The sequence below is a fragment of the Conger conger genome, chromosome 7 (assembly GCF_963514075.1).
Source record: "Conger conger chromosome 7, fConCon1.1, whole genome shotgun sequence".
Classification (NCBI taxonomy): Eukaryota; Metazoa; Chordata; class Actinopteri; order Anguilliformes; family Congridae; genus Conger; species Conger conger.
Genome location: NC_083766.1, coordinates 33803473 through 33826160, shown reverse-complemented (window position 1 = coordinate 33826160; position 22688 = coordinate 33803473). Strand labels below are relative to the sequence as shown.

The 22688-nt window shown below is 47.9% G+C and overlaps 1 protein-coding gene across 2 annotated transcripts in view; it reads right to left on the bottom strand.

Moving 5' to 3' along the window:
* cblb (Cbl proto-oncogene B, E3 ubiquitin protein ligase) overlaps nucleotides 1-22233 on the bottom strand; it is a 67249-nt gene extending 45016 nt beyond the window's left edge. The window contains exons 1-3 of one of the 2 annotated variants that reach the window (XM_061250165.1): nucleotides 22143-22233; nucleotides 21087-21264; nucleotides 20136-20386 (exon numbers count right to left, since the gene is read on the bottom strand). In XM_061250165.1, coding sequence (XP_061106149.1) covers nucleotides 20136-20386; nucleotides 21087-21254 — 419 coding nt within the window. In that variant the 5' untranslated portion in view covers nucleotides 21255-21264; nucleotides 22143-22233. Of the gene's footprint in view, nucleotides 1-20135; nucleotides 20387-21086; nucleotides 21265-21909 lie in introns of both variants that reach the window. The other variant, XM_061250164.1, reaches the window with a different exon arrangement.
* Nucleotides 22234-22688: the final 455 nt, after the last annotated feature.

Sequence of the window (22688 nt, the reverse complement as noted above, 5' to 3'; positions counted from 1 at the left end):
GTTTAAAAGATCAGCACAGTGTAAAGCAAAGGCTTGCCATCCTGTATAGAAGTGTTTCTTAAAATACGGGTCGGACCCAAAACGGGTCACGGTGCGGTGGGTCACAGAATGAGTCCGCAGGCTATGCTAGTACGTGTATTTGATGGGTCCCTGAAGGTACTAAATGTCTAATTCAGGTCCTGATATTACAATAATTAAAAATAATTTCTAATATTAAAATGTTTAAGGAGCATTGCTGTAGAGCCATAGGTTCTGCTGGCTTATTTTTTCACCTTTAAGTCAAAGGTAAAGACCAGGCGAGCTTGTTAATTACGGAATGAACTGCCTTTAATTGGCCAATTAAGATTAAGAAGGAGAAGGAGCAGCAGTGTCTCTCCGGGGCCAGAGAGGCAGGCTCTGGGGTTAAGAGCACAGGAACCCCATCGCCGCTGTAAAGAGCGCTGGAAGCAGCTGCTTCCTCCAGGCTTCATTAGGACTTCATGACTGCCACTCACACAGCAGCCGCGTCCACACCGAACACAAGCTCCCTTTCCATTCAGCATTCTCAGGGAAGGGGAGTTCGCCTGGGCAAGGGAGAAAGGTCACGGGGTCGTCACCCCGGGAGACGCAGGCGTTCGTGCCCTACGGCCCGCGGGAGGGCCCCCGGCCCGGGCCCCGTCTCTACCCGAATCCCCTCAGAGCCTTGAGCGCAGACGCACGCATGAATAAGACATGGAGCCGCTTTCATTTCGAAAACCTTCCGCACGACAGGTTCCACAACGTCGTGCTGGTTGAAGACCAGCTGAAATAAGACTATTAGCTTAAGTCGAAGCTTTAAAGCATCCCGATCGGCAAACGACCCTACCGAGCGTTGACCATGAAACTACCTCGAGGATAGCTCTGAGTATAATACCCTTAAAGCAGCACCACAGCTGCCTTCCTAAGAACTGGTCCCTCCTCACTAATCAACAGCCAAGTCACAGGAGCACAAATTGCTGGTGCACCGCAGTGAACGTTTTTTTTCCTTTTTTTTCTTACAGATGATCAAAGGGAGACTGACTCCAGGGAGACCGCGCATTAGCCAAACTAACTAAGAGTTATTTTCCAACAGCTGAAAACGTCTGCAGAAATCACCTGATAAAAAACATGGAGCATAATCCAGTTATCCGCTTTGCACCCGCCCAGGAAACAAACTCACGGCTGAACTTCACACACACACACACACTCAATAAGGAGATTTTCCTTACGTAACAGAAAACGATTTACGAAAGAAATTAGTCAACAACGCCCTGTTGGTACATGACGCCTTTCAACTTCCTCAAAAAGCGTGGACTCTGAGATAGGCACCGTGTTCAAATGCACGCTCAAACTAAAAACTGCTGCACTGACAGACTGCGTCAGCTGGAACACTTTAAATCGAGTTAAACTCCCCGTTTATGTGTCAGAAAAGAGAAACGATGCGGTGGGAATTGCTGATGAACTTCTCGGCACATATGCCCAAAGTGTGATATTCATCACGCGCGGCAGGTCACACTGTCAAAAGCGCATGCACAGCATATTAAAAGATGCTCAAGAAGTCGCTGATTACAGACGATCACACGGCCCTCTCCAAACAAAACCGCTCTGAAGCGGTCTCGGTCTGCCACAGCAACGACCCCAAAGAAGCTGAGCTGCCTGACAGAAGAACACTGCTCAGCTATACAGCAACTTCACTGGTACACAGACAAACAAACGCAAACGAGACAAATTTAACAACGCGTAACACAAAGTCCAAGATCAAGCACTAAAGGTTTCACGAAGGAAACACCTGCAGTCGGTACAGTCGTCATGTGTAGAGAGTTAAAGCAAATATCCCGCACTAAGAGTACCCATTTGCAGCTTTTCTGCAGGGCCATCGGTTGAACTGCCAGTCACTCTGTTCTCCAGCACGCCTCCCCCTCCGGTAGCCCACGTCTGCATGCAGACCTGAACTCAAACTGCGTTTGAACCCGCTCTGGAGCGCTCAACGCACGCTCCTGTGCTTTCCATAAACGGCGACAATGTCCCCGTGACATTTTAATCAGGTCTGAGGCGCACGCAGACGCACCCGTGTGCATGAATAAGGCATGAGACGGTCTGCGGGGCGAGTGGCTGTTGATGTGGAGTCCGGGTGGATGTGCGTGGGGGTTCACTGAGGCCGGCCTCCACGGTGCGTTCAGCACGTGACGCGCTCGCTCCTGCCAACCGGGGAGGCCCCTTTCTGTGGCTCGCCTCGGCTGTGTACCGGGAACACGGCGCAGCTAAATATGCTGTCTGCACACCCTCACACGCACACGAAGACACACACACACACACACACACACACACGCGTACACACGTACGCACCCTCACACGCACACGCAGACACGCACACGCATGTACACACATACACACATACACACCCTCACACACACACACACTCTCTCTCTCTCTCTCTCTCATATACACATGTGCACGCGCACACACACATACACTCTCCCTCTCATACACACGTGCACACACACATACACACCCTCACACACACTCTCTCTTTCTCATACACACATGAGCACGTGCACACACACTCTCTCTATCTCTCTCATACACACATGTGCACACACACATACACATACACACACTCTATCTCGCATACACACATGTACACACACACACTCTCTCTCTCATACACACACACACACTCTCTCTCTCTCTCTTATACACATCTGCACACCCACACATATGGAAAGATCGAGAGGTATGCAGATTGATAAAGATATAAACAGACTGAAAGAAGTAAGGACAGCAGAAAGGGACTAGCAGAGAAAGAGACACACAGAAAGATACACAAACACTGGTGTTCTCTGTGAAAGGTGCGGGGGTGTCTGGAGAAGTTGTACTGTGCATTTCAAACTGACGCTCCAATAGGCAAGAATTTATTGTTGTGAGGCTCTGCTGTTTTTTTGTTTATGTTTTTTTGGACATGGTAGGGCAACCACACACACACACAGACAGACAGACAGACAATGGACACACACACACACACACACACACACACACAGTTAAGGCTCTTTTAATGCTTGCTACCTGTGAGACAGATAGGAGAGAGCAGAGAGCCTGCTGTTTAGCTGCTGCCTTAAACACTCTGAGCTCACGTTAGGCACTGGCGTGAGCCTACTACAGGAAATGTCGTGAGTCTATAGGCCTACCGTTTCCCATTCAATCATGCAGGCCGATTTGTGCCTGGGTGCACGCATTCATGTTTGCCTGGGTTCCTGTGTGTGCATGTAGAGTTCCATTCTCCTTCACCCCAGAACCAAGCCAAGCAAATGAGCTGCTCTGTAGCTGTCAGGGTGATGAGATGAGTATCATTTCCATGCCTTGGGGGGACGCGGGGCTCCACACACACCACACCGTGTCAAAGCAGCTCAACTCTGAGCCCACAAGAACGCCGCTTATCCCAAACACCGGCCTTCATTAGCATTCGATTCTGCGAGAGCCAGAAAAATCCTGTCAGGTAAGGTAAAGCAGGGACATCCACAGGATGCCGGTGAAACCCTCTAAAGACTTCTCCCCAATCCGCACACACTGTAATCTTTTATCTGTCAATCTGCATAAAGATTCATTTACTTAGCCGGAGCAGATGTACAGAGCGTTAGTATTAGCATTAGTCTGAACCTGAATCAGGTTTGACTGAAGGCTCGGTTCTGAGAAAACGTCCCACTCGCACAGGGTGGGCAGACCGTGCCAGGCAAAAAAACGTTGAAAAACATAAATAATACACTTTAATCAATGTAATATTTGTTCTTACCTTGAAAAAAAAAAAAAAAAAAATCACAGGTAAGCAACTAATCAGCCAGTTGGCATTGTTAGATCTAAGTCGTATCCATTTGTATTGAAAAAATCGTTCAACAGTAACCGTTTGCAGCAAAAAGTAATACGTTTGCCTGTGATATAATACTGCCACAGAACTGCTGTTTAAAATAACACATTAAGGGCCAGTATTACAGACATAGATAGTCTAGTGCTAGACTACATTCTATTGTCAATGGAGATTCTCCACACAAAACTCAATTTAGTCCAGGACTGTGAAACCGGCCCTAAATCTTACACATTACAGCTTTTCAATACTATTTAAGATTATATAACAAATGACACATAAGAGCAGGAGCGCATACTTTCACACGGATTCCCTGTACATCCGCCGAGGAGAGCCAAACTCGGTGAACCTGCGCAGGAATGCGCTATAGGACGTTCGCACAAGCACAAACAAACAGTGCTGATCCAGGGGGCGCTCACCAAGCCTCCGGTTTGGCTTGGCAAGGAGCGCCGCCACGAATAACAAACACGGGAGGAGCGTCATTTCCTCAGTCAGAGTCCATTAGAGCAGACAGGACGCTAATGGGAGTCAGCGCACAAACAAGACCGCTGTGGGCCACCATCAGCCAAAACCACGCTCCACTCCTACATCACTCGCTTTATTTTTCCTCCCGTTTCTTCATCCCTCTCTCTCTGCCTCTCTCTCTCCTGCTCTGGCCCGTTTTGTCACGGCAGGATTCCTCGTGTTAAATCAACTCTCGTTTGGTTTAAATCGACAGAGCTCGGTGTCTGCAGTACGTACTGTCCCCGATTGAGACAACATACTCGAACACGAGCGCTTTATGTCTTTTTCTTCTCCCTCTTCTCCATTCGTCTTGCACTCTCTCCCGCAGAAAGGCTGGATGGGTAGAGCTGGCTGCGATGTGAGGTCATGCTTTAAAGGAGCACTTTGAGATAAAGGCTGGCAGAGGCTTCGGCTTGGTGAAGAACGTCGGCTTCCTCAGAAATCACTCCTCGACTCCTTCACCTCCAGTTCAGCCCCATCTCTTTCTGAACTTCAGGCCTCAAAATTTCCATCTATTTGCCCGTTTGAAACCGAGATCAGAAACTGCTTCCTTAACACCCCTGATTCAGACAAAGAACCAGAACCCATTTTCAAAGACAGTAATTAATTCTAAAAAAAGCAGAGAAACAGTTAGTGGCTTTCTGGGGGGGGGGGGAAACCAAACACATTTTGTTTCGGGTGACACGGCTGCGGCAGAGCCGCGTCACCAAACCCGAATCGCAAATGATCTCACTCGCACCCTCCGGTAAAACAGTCCACTTTCAGAAAAGCAAGCATCCTGTCTGAAGCCACGCGGAAAGAGAGCGTCCCGTCTAGAGAGGGACGTGAGCTTGCTGCTTGACGCCAGCTCATGCCCTCCAGACAGCGGAATGCAGCCTGCGCTACCCTTTATTCAGCATCAGAAATGCAGACACGGGGCAAGCCAGCAGACTCCCTGGCATAGAGCTCCCGTCGCCAAAAATGACGGGACACAGGGTAACGAGCCCTTCCCCTCTTTCCAGGGCAGAGAGGCCACCGCTCAGCCTCCCACAGAGATGGGAAATTGTCCAGGAAATTAAGTGGAAACCGTTATCACAGCCCTCTGTTCTGCACTCCACTTTTACCCAGCTGGCAGTGACAGGAAAAACTGCTCTTTGTCACCAGAGTGTGCTTTGCGGTGCGGGCCTTTGCCTCTCAAACCAGCGACACGAACGCAAATGACACATACGTGCACTGCATATGAGCACTAGTACACTGAGCTTTAGATTCAAGAGACCTTATTTGTCACCTGCTCATACAAGCATGTACAGTGAAATGTTGGAGAGCGCACAAACCTTTTTTTAATTTTATAAAAACACAGAAATAAGTAGCAGATGGGACTGGAGAACGGAGCAGCATCTGAAAAGGCTCCATTCACACTTGGGAAATGACCTGCATGAGCCAGTACAGGCCACTTGCCCATATGGACGTGCACACACGTGCACACACGTGCACACATTACACAAACGCCCACACAAGCCCGCACCCACATGCACAAAGACCTCCCAGAAAGGCAATAAAGATTATCAATTTGATTCAAAACACACATTGGCAAACACGCTCTCACATGACAAAAACACAAAAGCACACATGCACAAATGCACTGGCATACCACATTAATAATTGCACGCACGGATAAACGCACACATGCACACGGCTAGATAAACATGAACACACACAGACGCATAAACACACATGCACACAATCATGCACATTATACACGCATTGAACACACACACACACACATACAAGCACCTGCGTAAACACACAGACATAAACAAGCACGCTCACGTATGAATGCGCAACGCACGTGCACGCCCACATCTGTGCAGCAAGAGCACAGAGTCTGGTTCTCATCTACATAACTGAGCTTTTGTAGTTTTGCTTTACATTACCGTCAAGCTAAATGTCAAAATATATGCACTCAACTGCCTGACTTAGTCATGAGTAACTTCTGTCCATGTGTCCAGCAAATCAAAACACCACTTTTGCCTGGATCAACTAAACTTAGCCAAGACCTCTGGATGAACAGAAGTTACTTTCTCCTACAGTAGTGCTTTGAAACCATGTGAAAATAACTTTAATATAATAATTATATTTCATTTAGGCCTAAATATTTTTTTCAAACCACCATCTTAGAGAGCAGAGAGCATTATAAGAGCTAAAGTTTGGGGTGGGGCTTTAAAAATCAAAAAAAAAAATTGGTCACACAAAAAAAAAAAAAGGAAAAAAAAGAGAGTTAGATGTTGTGCTGGCAATGCACGGAACGTGCTAACGTTCGTGCTAACTGACGGTTAGCAGCCAGGCTTTTGTTTTGCCGCAGCCCGCCTTGGCTGAACATACGGTCGCGCCTGTTACTGAGACCAGCCCGAGCCTGGCTCGGTGCCCGTGAGAGGGGAAATAACTTCTCACTCTGCCCATGTTTCCAACATCCCCGACAAAAAAAAAACAAAAAAAACAGAAAAGCAGGCTTGGCGGTCGGTGCTTCCACAGACGAAAAGAAAGCGGCGGTTGCTCAGAGCGGGGATGGGAGAGGAGGAGGAGGGGGAGGAGGCAGCACCCTGACGCAGCCTGGCCGGGGGCGTGGGGGTGATCCCCGCGCCGTTCCGGGATGAGCTGGCAGCCGCGTGCCGAGAGGGACACCCCTCCATTCTTTGCAGGCGAGTCATTTTCTCCGAAAAGAGCCTTACTCAGAAAGAGAATGAGTAAGAGATCCCCCTCTCCCCTCTCCTCACCCTTCTGAACTCACCTCCGCACCCGCTCCTCGGGGGAAGACCCGTGTTCCACAGCGCACCAGCGGCATCACCAAAATTACATAGAAATGACATTATAGAGATACTACACAATAACTTGGAAATCTGGGTAGCGGTGGGAGCTAGGTGTCAGAAACGGTACAAACTTCCTCTAAACTGGATTGGTGGACTGCAGCATAAATCTGCTGCATGTGCTCAAGGATTCTACTGAAGTTAATCCAGTGTGTTTGGATTAAGGTCGAAAGTAAACTTGAAACCAGTCCAAACTTCACATTTTCAATCAGTATGAAAAAACACTTAGATGGGCAACCTAAGGCATTTGAACTCTGGAAAAACCCTGATGGTAATTTTTTTAATATATTGTAATACAGTATATTTAAATAGGACGCTATTATTAAAATATGCCTTAGTTTTACAAATTTATATTTCATTTCAAAATTTCGGTAAGACCGACCAGAAAGCTTCATACCCATGTAGTGGCACTGTGGGGATGAGTCATCTTCATGAATAAAGCACATGATGTCTTTTCTCTTTGTCTTGGACGTCAACGTTAAGAAATGGACAGGAAACCAAGCTGGACTGCCATTCTGCCAGGGGGAAATGTCCAAGCCTCAAGACACTAATCACTGCCATCGCTAGGTTCGCCAAAACACCACCAGACCCACAAAGCACCCTTATGTGGTCAATGTCACCTCTTCAGTGACAAAACAGAACCCATGGGCCAAACGCGTCAGACAGAAATGAATGGAAGGACACCCAAGCCCAGTCCAATACGTTTTCCCACACATTCCAGAGATTTCTTTTGGAATTTGCCCTTGTTTAGTGAGTAAAACATGAAAAGTGTAAGGAAACCTAGAGTACACACAGAGGGTCTCAGCACCGGGCCCAAGGGAGCAGAGGAAGACCGTCTGACACAAAGTTCAGAGGAAATGAGTCATCAGAGAATTCAATCTGCAGGCATTAGTGCCGGAGGCCACACACAGGAAATGGAGAGGTTTATCATGTGATCTGCACTAGTCAGAAGGTTCGCCTGAACCATTACTGAGGAGAACCATCGTTAATAAAGGCCACCATGACCTTCACTTAATTCGCAAACTATCACGAGGATATCCCGGCAAGAGGCAAATGGCTGACATCACATTTTATTTGGCTGACGCTTTTATGCAAAGCGACTTACAGTTCATTAGACTAAGCAGGAGACAATCCGCCCTGGAGCAACGTGGGGTTAAGGGCCTTGCCCAACGGGCCCAACAGCCGTGCGGATGCTATCGCGGCTACACCGGGGTCGTGAAGCTCCGACATTGCAGGTCCCAGTCATGCACCTTAACCACAACGCAGTCCTACATGCCTTTACACCCTCTGAGGACACTGCTGAATTGCACAGAACTGAACTGAGCATCCAAAATGAGCGATACCCTTTATTGAATACATGCAAATGCTCTCATTCAATGGGGTGTGAGCATTTAATTATCGCTTTCGTCAGATCTACTTCACTCAACCTCCACAGTGCTGAGGCACGTATGATTAACATGCGCATGTGGCAGTCATGGAGAAACTGAGTTTCTGGAAAGAGTGATAATTAGGCCAAGGCTAAACGCGCACACCTCTGTGTTATTGAATAATAGTCCATCAAAGCAACACTCTGTTTCACTGACAGAATTAGTGTAGTTGAAGTTTAAACAGGCTCTCTTTACAGAGAGTGCTTATTAGCAGGCCATGCCTCAGATCCTCAGATTTGATGAGCTAGTAAATTCATTCAAAATTAATCTATGATAAAAAATTTACAAATTGAGCACAAAATCAGCTAGTACCTCAAAGTTTATATATCCCCGTTTCCTTGCAATTGCCCCAGTATTTTTCAGCAGAAAGTTTTCAAACATACATTGCAACGTGTTTCAGAAAGTGAGAAGTTCACTCCACCCATCTAATAAAGCTGAGTTTAACCTGACCAACTCAACAGGAAGAATACAGCCTACAGCTTCAGCAGCACAGCACTGCATGCAGAAACATCAGGCTAAAATAACACACAGCACTGCATGCAGAAACATCAGGCTAAAATAACACACAGCACTGCATGCAGAAACATCAGGCTAAAATAACACACAGCACTGCATGCAGAAACATCAGGCTAAAATAACACACAGCACTGCATGCAGAAACATCAGGCTAAAATAACACACAGCACTGCATGCAGAAACATCAGGCTAAAATAACGCACAGCACTGCATGCAGAAACATCAGGCTAAAATAACACACATCTCTGCAATTATTCACGTCACGCAGAGCCGAAACACCCTCTAGAGCGATTGCAAGGTTGGCTCAGGAACGTGACAGACCCCATAGTGACACTTTGGGAGGCGGTTTGACGTCGGAGCGCTCAGTCGAGGCAGAGCCCTTTGATGGTCTAAACCCGCCGGACGGCGAAGGCACTGGCCGGCCGCGGCTTCTCTCTCGCTGGGGTCAGGCGCTCAGCTGCGCCACGGTGACCTCGTCAGGAAGAGTCACAATCGCCACATCGACAGAGGCCTGTATGGCAGGAAGCTGCGAGGCGGTCAGAAGGGAACTCGCTCCAACTCTACCTCGTTAACGGTCTCAGCTTCCCCCCCCCCCGAAAAAGTCTACACAGCACAGGACACATGGAACACATAAGAGTATTTCCTTCCAAACAAAATTAATCAAACAAATTGCTACAACAACAGATTTTAAGCCGTTTAATCTGCTCTGCAACATGTCTCAAAGTTTTGAAATATATTGTATTAATGTGGAAAGCAACATCTATGGTATGTACTGTTTACGATTCAGTAACATGCATCACATGCACGCACGCACAGACAAGCATTTCTCAAAATAAAAAATAGTAAAAACCAAAGCAGTCACTCGGGGCACTGTGGTGACCCAGGCAGATGAAGTGTAATAGAAAGGCTCTCAGTAACAGAGGAAACTTCTCCTATTAGAGTCAGAAATAACTCTGGGCGATTGCAGCATTTAGTTAATCAGAGAGAAAGACAGAGAGGCATAGGGAAGAACGTTCAAGTTCAAGATGTTACATCGATGTCAGCAAAACAGAACATGATTTGCATTGCTCTGAGAAGCAGAAACGTTCACGAGCCGACCCGAGGATGAGCGAGAGAGAGAGAGAGGGAAAGAGGGAGAGAGGGAGAGAGGGAGAGGGAGAGAGAGAGAGAGAGAGAGAGAGAGAGGGCATGAGATCACTGAACTTATGAGACATACAGACGAGAGGTCAAACAGTTCCACGCTCTCTCTGTGTCAGCAAAACAAGACATTCAGTTTGAGTGGCCCTGACTAAATTCTGATCTGAAAGAGGTATTGATGGTTAAATAAAGGTAAAAGAAATCCATTTTAAAACTGCCAGTGGTGCAGCGGACATAGTTGCGGTGGAGAGCACCTGCCCTCATGGCCACGCCCGGGCGATGTCCCTCCACAGGAGTGGGGCGGGGTGGGGCGTTGACGGCGCACCGTTTCCCAGAAGCCCTGAGGATCGATCGCTGTGCTGGTAGAAGCCGGGTCCTGGAAGATCTACGCTCCGCCGCTTGTCAAAGTGATTGGCAGGCGGAAGGCCCGTTTCCCACTGCCAAGAGCGGACCGAGCCAGGATCAAAAGCTCCGGGAGACGCTTCGAAGGGCCACGCGGCGGGTTTTAATTAAAAAAGCTTGTCGGAAAGTTCAGGAGATTAATTACCCTAATTAAAGACAAAGTTATTAGAGGAAGAATTACAGGAAGCGCCTCTCCGCCCCCCCCCCCCCACACACACACAATCTCCCACAAACGTTAAAAGAATGAAGTGTTTCATGAGTGAACGTAATAAGCAAGCTCCTATCTTCAACGCGCGTTGTTCTGTACGACAACCTGCAGCTCATTGCTTGGGAAGCTGAACTTGGGGTCAGTGAGCAACCGAACGAGACGCGCGTGCTGCACGGCTCCAGATGAAGACGCGGGACGCTGGGCTCGGCGGACGCCCAACCGACATGTTCACGACGTTACAGACCGTCAGCCTTTCCACACTACCCACATGGGTCAGCCTTTCAGGGCACAGCCGACTGCGGTGGGCGAGCGAGCCTGCAGTCACCCCCTGAAGTCTCTCTCTCTTTCTGACATTGTGTGTGCATAAACAGTGAGTCACATAATCTAGACTCTGCCACCATTCAAAGCATCAATGGCTGCAAATTGTATGATCTTTTTTGTAGTGCGTAAAGAGCAGCTACGTGTTATCTAAAGCGCTCGCTGTTCACACCGTGATCACATTACCTGCGTTACTGAGCAACCGCAGGAGAACGGCAGATGAAGACAAACTCAGAACGGCTCAGAAATATTGAGTCATTAATATTTAATACGACGCAGAGAAAGAGATCAGAACGCAGAAGGCGGCAAAAAATTCACGTCTGCGTTTTTTTTCCAGTTGCGGGCGAAAATGGTTAGCTTTTTTTCCTGCTAAAAAGGAAAATGTAGTCACTTGAAGTGGATTGGGCATTAGAAAACATGATTATGCCTCGGCCTGTGAGCACGTCTGAGTGGAACAGGGCCAGGCTCAGGTGGCCAGACCAGCGGGGGGGAGAGGGGGAAGGGGGGGTTGTTTGGGGACGGATAGAGGTGAGGTGAGCTTCACCATTAAATCAAGCGCATCGCCCAGACTCCCAACAGGCCCCCCGCCCCCGACAACAAAGAGAACCCCCCCAAGCTTTCGCTCGAACGCCCCGCAAAACCTCGGACGAATCCCGACAGCGCCCGGTAGCGTCCAGGAGAGACCGGAGAGAAGAACATCCTGCATCTTAACGCACGTCTGTCACTGTGAATTACGCCCGGCCGACAGACCAGCCATTGGACGCGCCGCGCCACGCTGCTAATGTCAAACATTTTCAGGGGGAAAGCGCCGGAAACAAAGGGGGGGGCGAGACGCAGGTCGGTTTTGGAGGGGGAGGTGAACTCGCAGATGCTGATCTGGGTTCCCGGGCACACGCCGCCGTGTTTGCGCTGCAGGAAGCGCGCGAGAGGGCCCTTCGCCCCGGCGGGCTCTCAGGTTGCACAAACAAAAGTTTGGAAACCGGGCGGAACCGGGGCTGCCCACGCAAGTCGTGACACACACACAAAAAAAAAAAACGACACAAAACCGACCTGCGCTCTCCCGAAAGCCCCCGATGAAAGAGAGAAAGGAAAGAGGGGGATGAGGCAGAACTGAGAAAGAGAGAGATGAGAGAGAGAGAGAGAGAGAGAGAGGGCCGGGGAGAAGGAGGAGGAGGAGGAGGAGGAGACCGGACCAGATGTTACTGACATTTAAGACTTCCAGAAAAAAAACAAAAAAAACCTTCAACATCAAATCATTCATGAAGAAATATGTGGGCCCATTGTGTCGGAGTGAGGCCGTGTCGGCGGTGACAGGCAGGGCTCCAGGTGCTGCTGGGCTGGGCTTGTTTAGTCTTGGCAGATGACTGCAGCGCTCTGCGGGGACAGGACGGGGGGTTAATAGGATGCTCCGGCCCCTCTCAGCTGGGGCACAGAGCGGCGTGCTCCCCAGAGAGGGGCAGTTTTGAGTGGCCCCACCGCACTGCCTTCTGAGGCCCTAATCAAAGAGGACGAGCGCAAAGAGGAAACACATGAACAGGATGTCGGCTTTTTTTTTTTTCCTTTTCTTCACACTCACTGTCCCCCCCCTCTCTCACTCCCTCAGTCTCCCTTTCTCTCGCTCTGTCACTCTGTCCATCTCTCACTCCCTTACTCTCCCTTTCTCTCTCCCGCTCCCTCGGTCTCCCATTCTCTCTCTGTCCCTCCGTCCATCTCTAGGCCGCTCCCTTGGTCTCCCTCTCTCTTCATTCAATACAATTAAATTCAATAATGCATCATCTGTTTTCTCTCCCTCTCACTCTGTCTCTCCACCTGTCTCCCTCTCACTCACTCCGTCTCCCTCTCTCTCTGTCCATCTCCCTTTGTTTTCCCTCTCCCTTTCTCCATCCGTCTCTCTCTCTGTCACTGGGCCCCTCCGCTCTCCCTCCCTCTCAGGGCTGAGATAAGCCCGTTATCTGCTCCCAGGGCGGGGTGGGAGGCACGTCCACCGGCCCGTTCCAGGCCCGAGCGCGTTCCGAGCCGGCGTACGCGTTCAGCGGCTCCCCGAAGCCCAGCAGTGGCTCGCCGGAGGCAATAAATCACGGCTCGTTACGTCTCCCCGCTACGCGGGGACCCCGGGGCCCCTCATGGTTCCCATTAAGACTTAAAAGGGAAGCACAAAGAGCGCAAACTCCCAATGCAACACCTCCGGGACGCGGCATTAAAAACGCGCCAGCGACCGCGTTCGCCTGTCAGACAGACCGGCCGGAGCGGGCTCTTCTGCCCGCCGTTTATGGACTTCTTTTATTAGCTGCTCTAACCGATACCAGAGAGGGCTGGAGCACACAGGTACGGCTGCAGCTCAGACCCGGGCTTTGTAGTGCCAGAGCGGGGTCGGCCCATTAAAAGCAGGCCGCGCTGTGCTAATCGCGCGGTGCTTTTCCGACACGGAGACCAGACCGCGTTAATCAAAGCGTCGCGATACAAATTAGACGGGAGGCATTTCTGCAGGATGAATGAAAAACATCCAGCCGGAGAATGATTAACTCACGGCACTGCGAACGGGAAGTCAAAGCTCACCGTGCGTTTGCCGGAGGCCTCTGAAATGCAACAATTCAAAATGGCAAGAAACAGAAAACGTTAAAGATATTATCATTAAACGGCAGCGGTTCTTCAAATACAGAAATCTCCACAATTAGAATGTGGAGACTGAACAATACACCACAGCACACAACACAGTACTACACCTAGTACATTGTTTATTACAACCACAGTGTACGGCATATATTGTACACAGAATGAATAGTACAAGACACCCAGAGTGGCAAGCACAGTACATACAGAATGTGTACCATCTAGCACCAGTGTAGCCCACAGTACAGCACAAAAGCTTTATTTGGGTGGTTATTTTCACGGAAATGGCGTCTCTCTGGGTGTGGGAGCAGAGCTCCGTGGCGCAGTCTGGCAGGCAGTCCACCGGGGGCGGGACACACACACAAAGCCCTGTCCTCCAGAGAAAGAGTGTAATTACGCAGAATGATTTTTGTTGGCAAATAACTGAAATGAGGTCCGGCGGGCAGGCGCTCGTGAGGCAGAGGGGCCCGGACACGCCCCTGAGGGCCCGCACCGCCAGGGGGGCCGCAGCCAATGGCACGCCGCCTCACTGAAAAAAAGAATACAGCTATCCAGCGATAAGCGTTTCAAATTAAAGGCCCGTACACACCAAGAACTGAAATGATAACTATAAATATGTTTTAAAGTGGATGGCAGAGTCATCTATAACGACAATGACAGAGACGAATGACACCGCTGGGATCACTTCAAGAGCGATTTTCTTCCAGCTGAACGATAAAATACTGACAGCCAATCGAAATCCATCCGAAGTCACGTTCAAAATGGATTCAGTTATTCACAGAACGCTATCGTTCATCAGTGGGCATGCTCACACTGTTGCAGTTACAGTGTTAAGAGGGATTAACAGCGACACTGGCTGGAATGACACCTCACACTGTAGGCTATGTATACCGTATAGAGACAGAGAAAGATGTGAGAGCAGGGGTGGTCAAGCTGCTGCACTTCATCACAAACTCAAAAAATCCCCCCCACCCCCTCCTCCCCTCCTCTCTTCCTCCCTTTCATCCCCCCCTTTCCTCACAGCGAGTGGCGGGCCCAGAGCAGAACACGGCCTGCACAGCGCGCCTTTTCAAACGTCGGCGCATCAAGCACAAAAAAAAAGAGCGTTTTCAAAGCCGAAGTGTGGGTACGCCATGTCATTTCAACCAGCGACACTTCTTTTGTGTGGGGGAGGAGACCCTTCGCTGCAAAAGTCAAGGTACTCAAATGAACCGCATGAGCCATGAGCGGGGCCGTTTACACAGAGCAGATGGCAGTTGTGCTGAAGTCGAAGATGTGGCAGATCCACAAGCAAATGCCATTCTGGTCGCAGGCCGAATTTCTCCGGCGAAAAGCACATTAGGCTATTTTCTGCACAACGCGCTTCTCCTCACTGCTTCACCGTTTCAAGACGACAGACTGATGCATATTCATATCGGCAGCCACCGCACGGGGCTGTCCTGACAGACCGAACTCAGTTTCACTTCTCTATTTATACGGCCAAAACAACAAAACAGCAATGTCGCAACATCATCTTCTTGTTTGCAGTAAACAGCAGCGAAAAGATTCCATCACAGAATCTTTCACCATCTAGGTTCACTCAGGCAAACCTCAAAATACAGCAGATATGGCGAACTGGCTACATCACCGCGTCGGTAAAGCGAAGAACCGGCGTAGGTTTTCTGCACCCTACGGACCTCCAGATGCAGTCGCCTTAGAGTCCCTTTAGCGCGGGCGTTGTGACCATAACAAACCTGCCCCCTTTGTTTGCATTCATTTAAACTGCCAGAAAAGCAGACTGACGGCAAAGCGCAGCAGACACAAAGACACCCTTCAATCACGAGCCGACGGGACAGAAACACTGCCCGGTTTGATTGGAGGGCAGCCGTCAGCACGCACGTGGAATGCCAAACAAAGAGGATGAGTCTGTGGTGCAGTACGGCCTGAACGATAAGGGCTTTCTGAGACTAACGGTTTTAGAGGGTAAGAATTCACAGGCACCGTTACGGTGGCCATCTGGCCGATATAGCGAATTTTTGAGCTGTTATTACAACAGACCTTTTCCTATGTGGATTGTGGACCAATTCTAGTGACTACACAAGGGTACTGAGAAGACTGCTTTCTGAAACAAGGAACTTGAATATTTTGCTGTTAACCAATTTTACATTGAACATTGACCATCAATACTGGCTGCCAATTAGGGACACAGAAAGCAAGAAGCATGCGTGTATCAGCCAGCGAGCACCTCTGGCCTCATGGCTGTTTTCTTTGATGCTAAAAACTCTACTGGCTCCTGTTTAACTCACAAAACTTCATCAGTGTGACAGCTCCCTCTACGAGTCAGGGGAATACCTATAAAACATGTACAAATGTACAACTATATTGCCTGTATGTGTGTGAGTGTGTGTGTGTGTGTGTGTGTGTGTGAGAGAGTGTGTGTGTGTGAGTGTGAGTACACGTGCATGCATGCATGTTATTTATTTTACCTTTATTTAACCTGGTAGGTCGGCTGAGAACTCAGTGTGGTTTTTTTTCTTTCTTTTTTCCCCCAATGAAAACAGGGAATCCATGTGGATTGTGAGTGATATGAAGCGTGTGCTTATGTATGTGCACATGGGTGTGATGGACTGCGTTTGTGCAGTTTCAGTTTTTGTATGTGTGTGCGTGTGTGTCTCACTCAATAGGGGAAAACCAAAGACAGAAGGAGAAAGGCTTTGGGGCTGAAAAGATGAAACTGGTTAAATCCACACCGTCTTCGTTCAGCGAGTATTAATTAAATCGCATGCTGTACGGCAGGAGGCTGAAAAATCAAATGGCAGCAAAAGATTAATTTCTCCCACAATGTTAAACGCTCTTGTGAAAAACTCTTGAGCGTGGCGATGTAGGTGTTCACCTACATAACGGCTGTCTGCAAAGCGGCACGGTGCTCTCTGCACCTGCGCGACGCTCCTGGCCCTCTCGGGGTCGTGCCATCTGCACGGCCCGAACGCGAGGAAGAGCCGCCACGGCAGCTGTGTCTGCCGTGGAGAGACCCTTCCCCCACCTCCCTCAGCACTCAGCGAGCCCCTCCTCCTGTCCTCCTCCCCATCTCGGGCTCCCTTTACACACCCTGTTAATGTCCGTGCTAATTAGCGCTGATGCATTAGCGCCGCTCCAGCTTTAGCGAAATGCGCGGGGCCGATGTGAAGGGGTTAATGCCACTGGCTGAGTCACATCGATGATGTTCTGGAACGGTTCAACAAAATCACATCTTCCACACCCCCCTCCTTTCCGTGATGTGAGTATGTTTAGGAAACAAATGTGGCTTATTTAGATAGTTCACCTTTTCACCCATTAGAGAAGGTCACCAAACGGCCAAAAGGGTCGACTTTGGCTCCCACCCCAAAATACACAAAATAAATCTAATTTTAAAACTAGACAAAGGTATTGCAGAGGAGCCATTAACCTTGCAAATATGTTATCCTATGGCAATGTAGATAAAACATTTCTGGACTTTAAAATAGGGGGGCTGGGGGGGGAGGGTTAAACAATGAAAACATTTTCAGCCTCACTGTTTTTAATCCAATCCTGGCTTAAAGCAAAGGCAACTACATAAGTCTGGCCTCAAGACCTGTACACCTTGCTTAATTAGCCTTAGTTACGATTAATTAAGATCACAGCCAACTCTGGCAGCGTACCAAGACATACACATGGAAGGACTCCACCCGCAAGCTAGATTACAGGCACTCCCAAGGTAGTTGTCCACTCTCAAACTCCCTGTGAAGAACATAAAAGTCAAAACCAAGTGAGAGTTCCCCACCAACCTGAAGTAATTGAATAACGTTCTAGAGAGAGCACCATACTCAATGAGGCTATGTACCATTAACATGCTGTAAAGCCAGCAAAAAACTCATTATATACCCTCTCAAAATGTGAGCCGTCAGAATATAAAAAGGTGAGGCCAACATTAAGTGATGGCATTGCAGTCCTCCCACGCAGTAGCTATAGCTATAGCTTCAGCAGATGAAGTTATCTCTGTGCAGAAATGCATAGCACTCATTTATTACAAACCAGGCAACCAATTTGTTCCAACATCTGGAAGCAGTGAGACATGCAACACGTGTTCTTCTAAAAAAAGCTCTTGCTGTTCCTTTTATTTCCAAAAACCAAATACATGTATTAAATGTGTCTTTATTTGCCCAAGACATCTGAGAAGTAATCAAATAAATGCAATTAATGGCATGCGATAATGGAGAAGTTGACTATACCATTAAAATGTAATTACACCGAACTTGGTTCCAAACGCGGTTTGAGGGTTAAAGACAGTGAGGAGCTGAGGTTTTGCTCACCCTGGAAAGGGGAAGGCCATGCCATTGAACATTCTGCATTGAACATTCTGAACATTATGTCCAGAGGAACCAAAATTGTATTTTTGCAAGAGAGGGCAAAGTGGTTGAAATTTTCGGCCAGGTCAATTCCTATTTTTATAATTTTAGAAAGTACACTCATACACCGTACGTGGAAAGAAAAATCACCCTCTTTGACATTACTTTCACAGTAAATATCTGCCAAAAAATGACAGCCAGTGCACTCTCACAACAGTAGTCACAATTTTCACCCCTCTTCCCCAAATTCAGCCAAAGACAGTTTAACTTTAACCAGCAGGCAACATGTTTACTGCAGACAAAGCTTGAGGGACTTGTGTCCTTTCACGTGAAGTATAATTGGAAACACACATGTGGGGACTGTTTCAATCATCTTCCAGTAGTCGAGTTGGGGGGAGATGGGTTGAAAGCCAGCTGAGCACGGGGTGGCCCAAGGGGGGGGGAGGGGTGGAGCAAGGCCTGCAAACCTACGGCTCAACATTGTGCCTGTCACTTCGCTTTGTTCCTCAAGCCGGCCCCATCAGCCCTTGGGGCAAAGAAGCGCGGATGAAACTGGCTGATTTAAGGCGGGGTGACACGGACATCGCTGACCGCCAGTTTATACCTCCGACCGTGATGTCACAGCTCGTGGACACCACAGAGTGGCAAGACAAGCTGTCGCCACGCATCCGGAGGCAAATGAGCATGTTTACCTCTGCTTCACCCCTGCTCACTGAGCCGCCCCTCACCCAACACTCTCACATCTCATCTACTTCAGGGAGGAACTGTTTTTTCTGCCCCACAAGAGACAGCTATGGCATTAAACTAATGAGCCATCCATGTTCCCAGACTAGGGATATATGGCTTTGGAACAGCCTATCTTCTAATAGGCACTCTAAAGAAATCCTGGAACCAGATGCTGACAACAGGAGATATAGATGAGAAATGCACACTCCCACGCAAGAAAATCAAAATGGTTTGAAGCCCCTCACGCTGCTTCCTTTTTAAGTTCCGGCAATATACGTTCAAATTTGGCCAAGAAAAACAAAAGATTGACATCTGGATTCAATTAAAGCTTATTAGAGTCAATCTCCAACCGAGACACCACACTCTTAATCAGGGCCATATACTGTATTCCTAGCCTCGGGTTTCCCAAAGGTCACAACCTCTACAGTGAACCAGGAAGTATGTCTAAGGGTGCTTCCTCTCCTGAGGCGAAAAGACTCAAAGCCCCATCTTAGGCCTGCTCCAGGGCAGCCACCTCCAGAAAACGTCTAGGCTAACTGGGTCATTGGAATGTGGAGGGCTGGTCGCAAGGTAAAAGGTAGGTATCATATATGATTAGCAGAATCCGCAAAAAGATGTCAAGGCACTGCTACTGATAGTGGGAAGGGGTTGTGGGCCATCACACCCCTAACTTCTACCTCCATTCCCCAATATGTCCCAAGCCCAAGGCCAAAATATCTGTGACCAAAATGAAACAACTGCACTGAGATTAAAGTACTCATGTGCGACAATTAGCTTAAAAGACATGCACAAAACTATTTGGAAGGCCATCTCCGTACCCCCAACATACCCTAAAGCCACTCCTGAGCTTAGAGAGAAGTAGGATCTATACCCTGATATACCATAATAACTGGACATTTATAAACAAATTCTGTGCTTAATCAGCACTGGCCACAGAAGTCAGCGTAGAGGGAAACACTACGGAATGCAAGAGAATCATTCTGACAAACCACAAGTACAGAAAGACAAAGGTTTTTAGCGGCTGTAAAATGATTACCAGTGTTTGTGGTTTCTCCATGACTGACTTCGTGGTGAAGTCACCTATAAAGGGAGTGTGTGGAATGTGGTTGATGTTTACCCATGAGAACTGAAAGGTGCAACACTCGCCTGTAGGAAATGATTATGGAGAAAGCGCAGATTAAGGCAAGGAGGCGAGTGAAGCAGGGCACACTGCGAAAGGCATACACACTCAGGGGGTCAGCTTCCTACCTGTCTTGCGACTGCTCCTCATACATCCTTTCCTTGCCCTCCTTGAAGAGGCGAATTGCCCTTTTCGATTTTTTCATCAGGCTGTCGATGTAGATCTTAAAGTACTCGTTCTCGCTCAGCTGGGTCAGTCTCTGGTTCTCCTCGTATTTACAGAGTATTAGCCGCAGGTGCTGATAGGTGTCTGGCAGGATATCCAGTATGTACGGAGGGCTGTTCTTTAACTGTAGTCGGTGGTTCTGGCATTGCCTCACCTACAAGGAGTGAATGGACATGCAGTCATTCAGACATTCCAGGATTTTGCCCCCTGTTTAGGATTTCAGAGTTTTGCACTCTGAGTCTTTTGAAAACAATTTTTTTCCCCCACATAGTAGGCTCATGGCCAGCTCTCACACCCTGGACAGTACGAGGGTGTGAAGATCACATTGGAAGTTCCTCAAGGAACTGTTCTTAGATGACGATCTTTTAATGGCAAATTTTAATGTAAACTTTTATGTTGTTAACATCTAACCCCGGTCTAACTCGGCAGTTGTCACATTAGCATCTAATTACAGGCGTCCTCAGGATTACAAACAGGCTGAGACTCCTAGAGTACAACAGATGGGGTAGTCATTATCACCGACACCACCATCATCCTATTTTGCCATTTTGTCAAAGGTACTTTTCAGACCACAAATCCATATTCACGAAATTACGCAGTTTTTCTTAGGAATGAAAACAACCCCTCCTCCCTCTAAAATCACAGCAAGGAAATCTGATGCTATAATTTTCAGCCGTAATGGAAAGCTGGTTGCGTCATCATTCGAGGAAAAGTAGGCTTAAACTTCCAGCAGCGAGCAAGAAGTAGTGTTTTGTTTATGAAGGTAGCCTACACGCTTGTCAGGCATTTATGACACAATTTACAAGTTGTTTCTCTTGCTTGTTTTACAAGGCGCATTTCGGCACGTAGCCTACCACTTTGTCCATGAGTTTCCATGTCTTCTCCACCGTACGGCGGTCGGCAGCAGCCTGTTTCGGTGGTCCGACAACATCCTGGATGGCATCAATGATGCCTAAAATCCGACCTTTTCGTTGGTTGGGTCCGCGACCGCCAGGGTTTCGTCCGCTGAGTGCAGTTGCCATTTTCTATACACTTAAAAGAACACAAATCTTTCTCTTAACCGATTGTTAACTATGCAGTCTAGTTATGTGTCACAGCTAAATTCGTTACTGGACTATCAAAAGATACTAGTTTGCCAACTGCAGCATCCTGAAATGGCGAGACAGTTAGCTAGCACACATTATATTATACACATTATTGTGGGGCACCGGCTACAGTACTGGCAATATGAGCTGTTCAAGCAAAGTTTCAAACCAGAATAAACTACCACTTGGCAAACATTTAGAAAAAGGACCCCCTACAATAAGTTACTTGAGCTGTCAAGTCATCCAGTGTTCATCACATTAATTAGCTAACCCAATGGTACACGTGATTCAAAACAACTGAAATGAAGTTAAATGCATCCGTAACGTTAGGCTACACTACAATATTTTACATTTAATTCAACTAATTTCAGGTCTAGAGATACACTCTGTTTATCAATAACTGCTTAGTCTCCTGTACCGTATAGGCTAAAGGTAAAATAAATAGCTAGTCAGCTAACTTAGATCCATAGTGGGGTTAATAAGGGGTTCTCGATAGCTAGCGAACTGCTTTCTGTTCTCTGAAGTTACTCGATTATAACTACAATGAAGCATTTCCCTGAACGTACACATCTATTTGACAATCCAGACTTACTGCGGTAAAACACCTGGTAGCTAGCAAGCAACCGAAGCGGGGACTGGCAATGGAGTATCCCTTAGTTCGAGCTTCCCCAAACAAAATAAAAAGGCAAAAAACGAAACAATATAAAACAGCAGAAACTGTTATAGCTTCGCTTTGTCTGTCAATCGCTTCCAAACATTATTCCGTGGCTGACCCGAAATCAAACTGTAGCCGACGTCAGTACCAAGTATAAAATTTCCCCTTACGCTCAAGTCAATGTTGACGCTACGCGGTTTAAAATCAGAAAGCTTTAAAAGCCTTTAGCAACCGAAGCAAAATATGCGTCTCACTCACTCCCTTACCCCGCCAGTATCGAAAAAGAAAGGAGGAGCACAGAGGGCGGACAGGGCGTATCGATCGCATCAAGTAACCTATCAAAAAACATAATAGCATGGGGGCTGGGTAAGAAACGTGATAGAACTCGTTTACCGCCAATTAAAATCAAGAAGGGGCAGTAATCGACGTATGTTGTCAGTTTGTGGTGGCCAATAATGTGGCAAGTACTCATTCTGTGGGATGTTCTTTCAAAAATATGCAAATATACGATTTTCTACCCACTTCTGACTTCTCTGGTGGAAACGAATGAGTTGTTTACTTCTACTTACACCACGTGGAAATAGACTACTGTAGAAACAGCTGAGACGATGAGTATGAAAGGTAGCCACCTGAGTATGACCGACAAAACTATTAAAACTATCTGAATATAATTATTTTTCCACATTCAGGCTCTTGAAGTTGAATGAGGTTAGCAT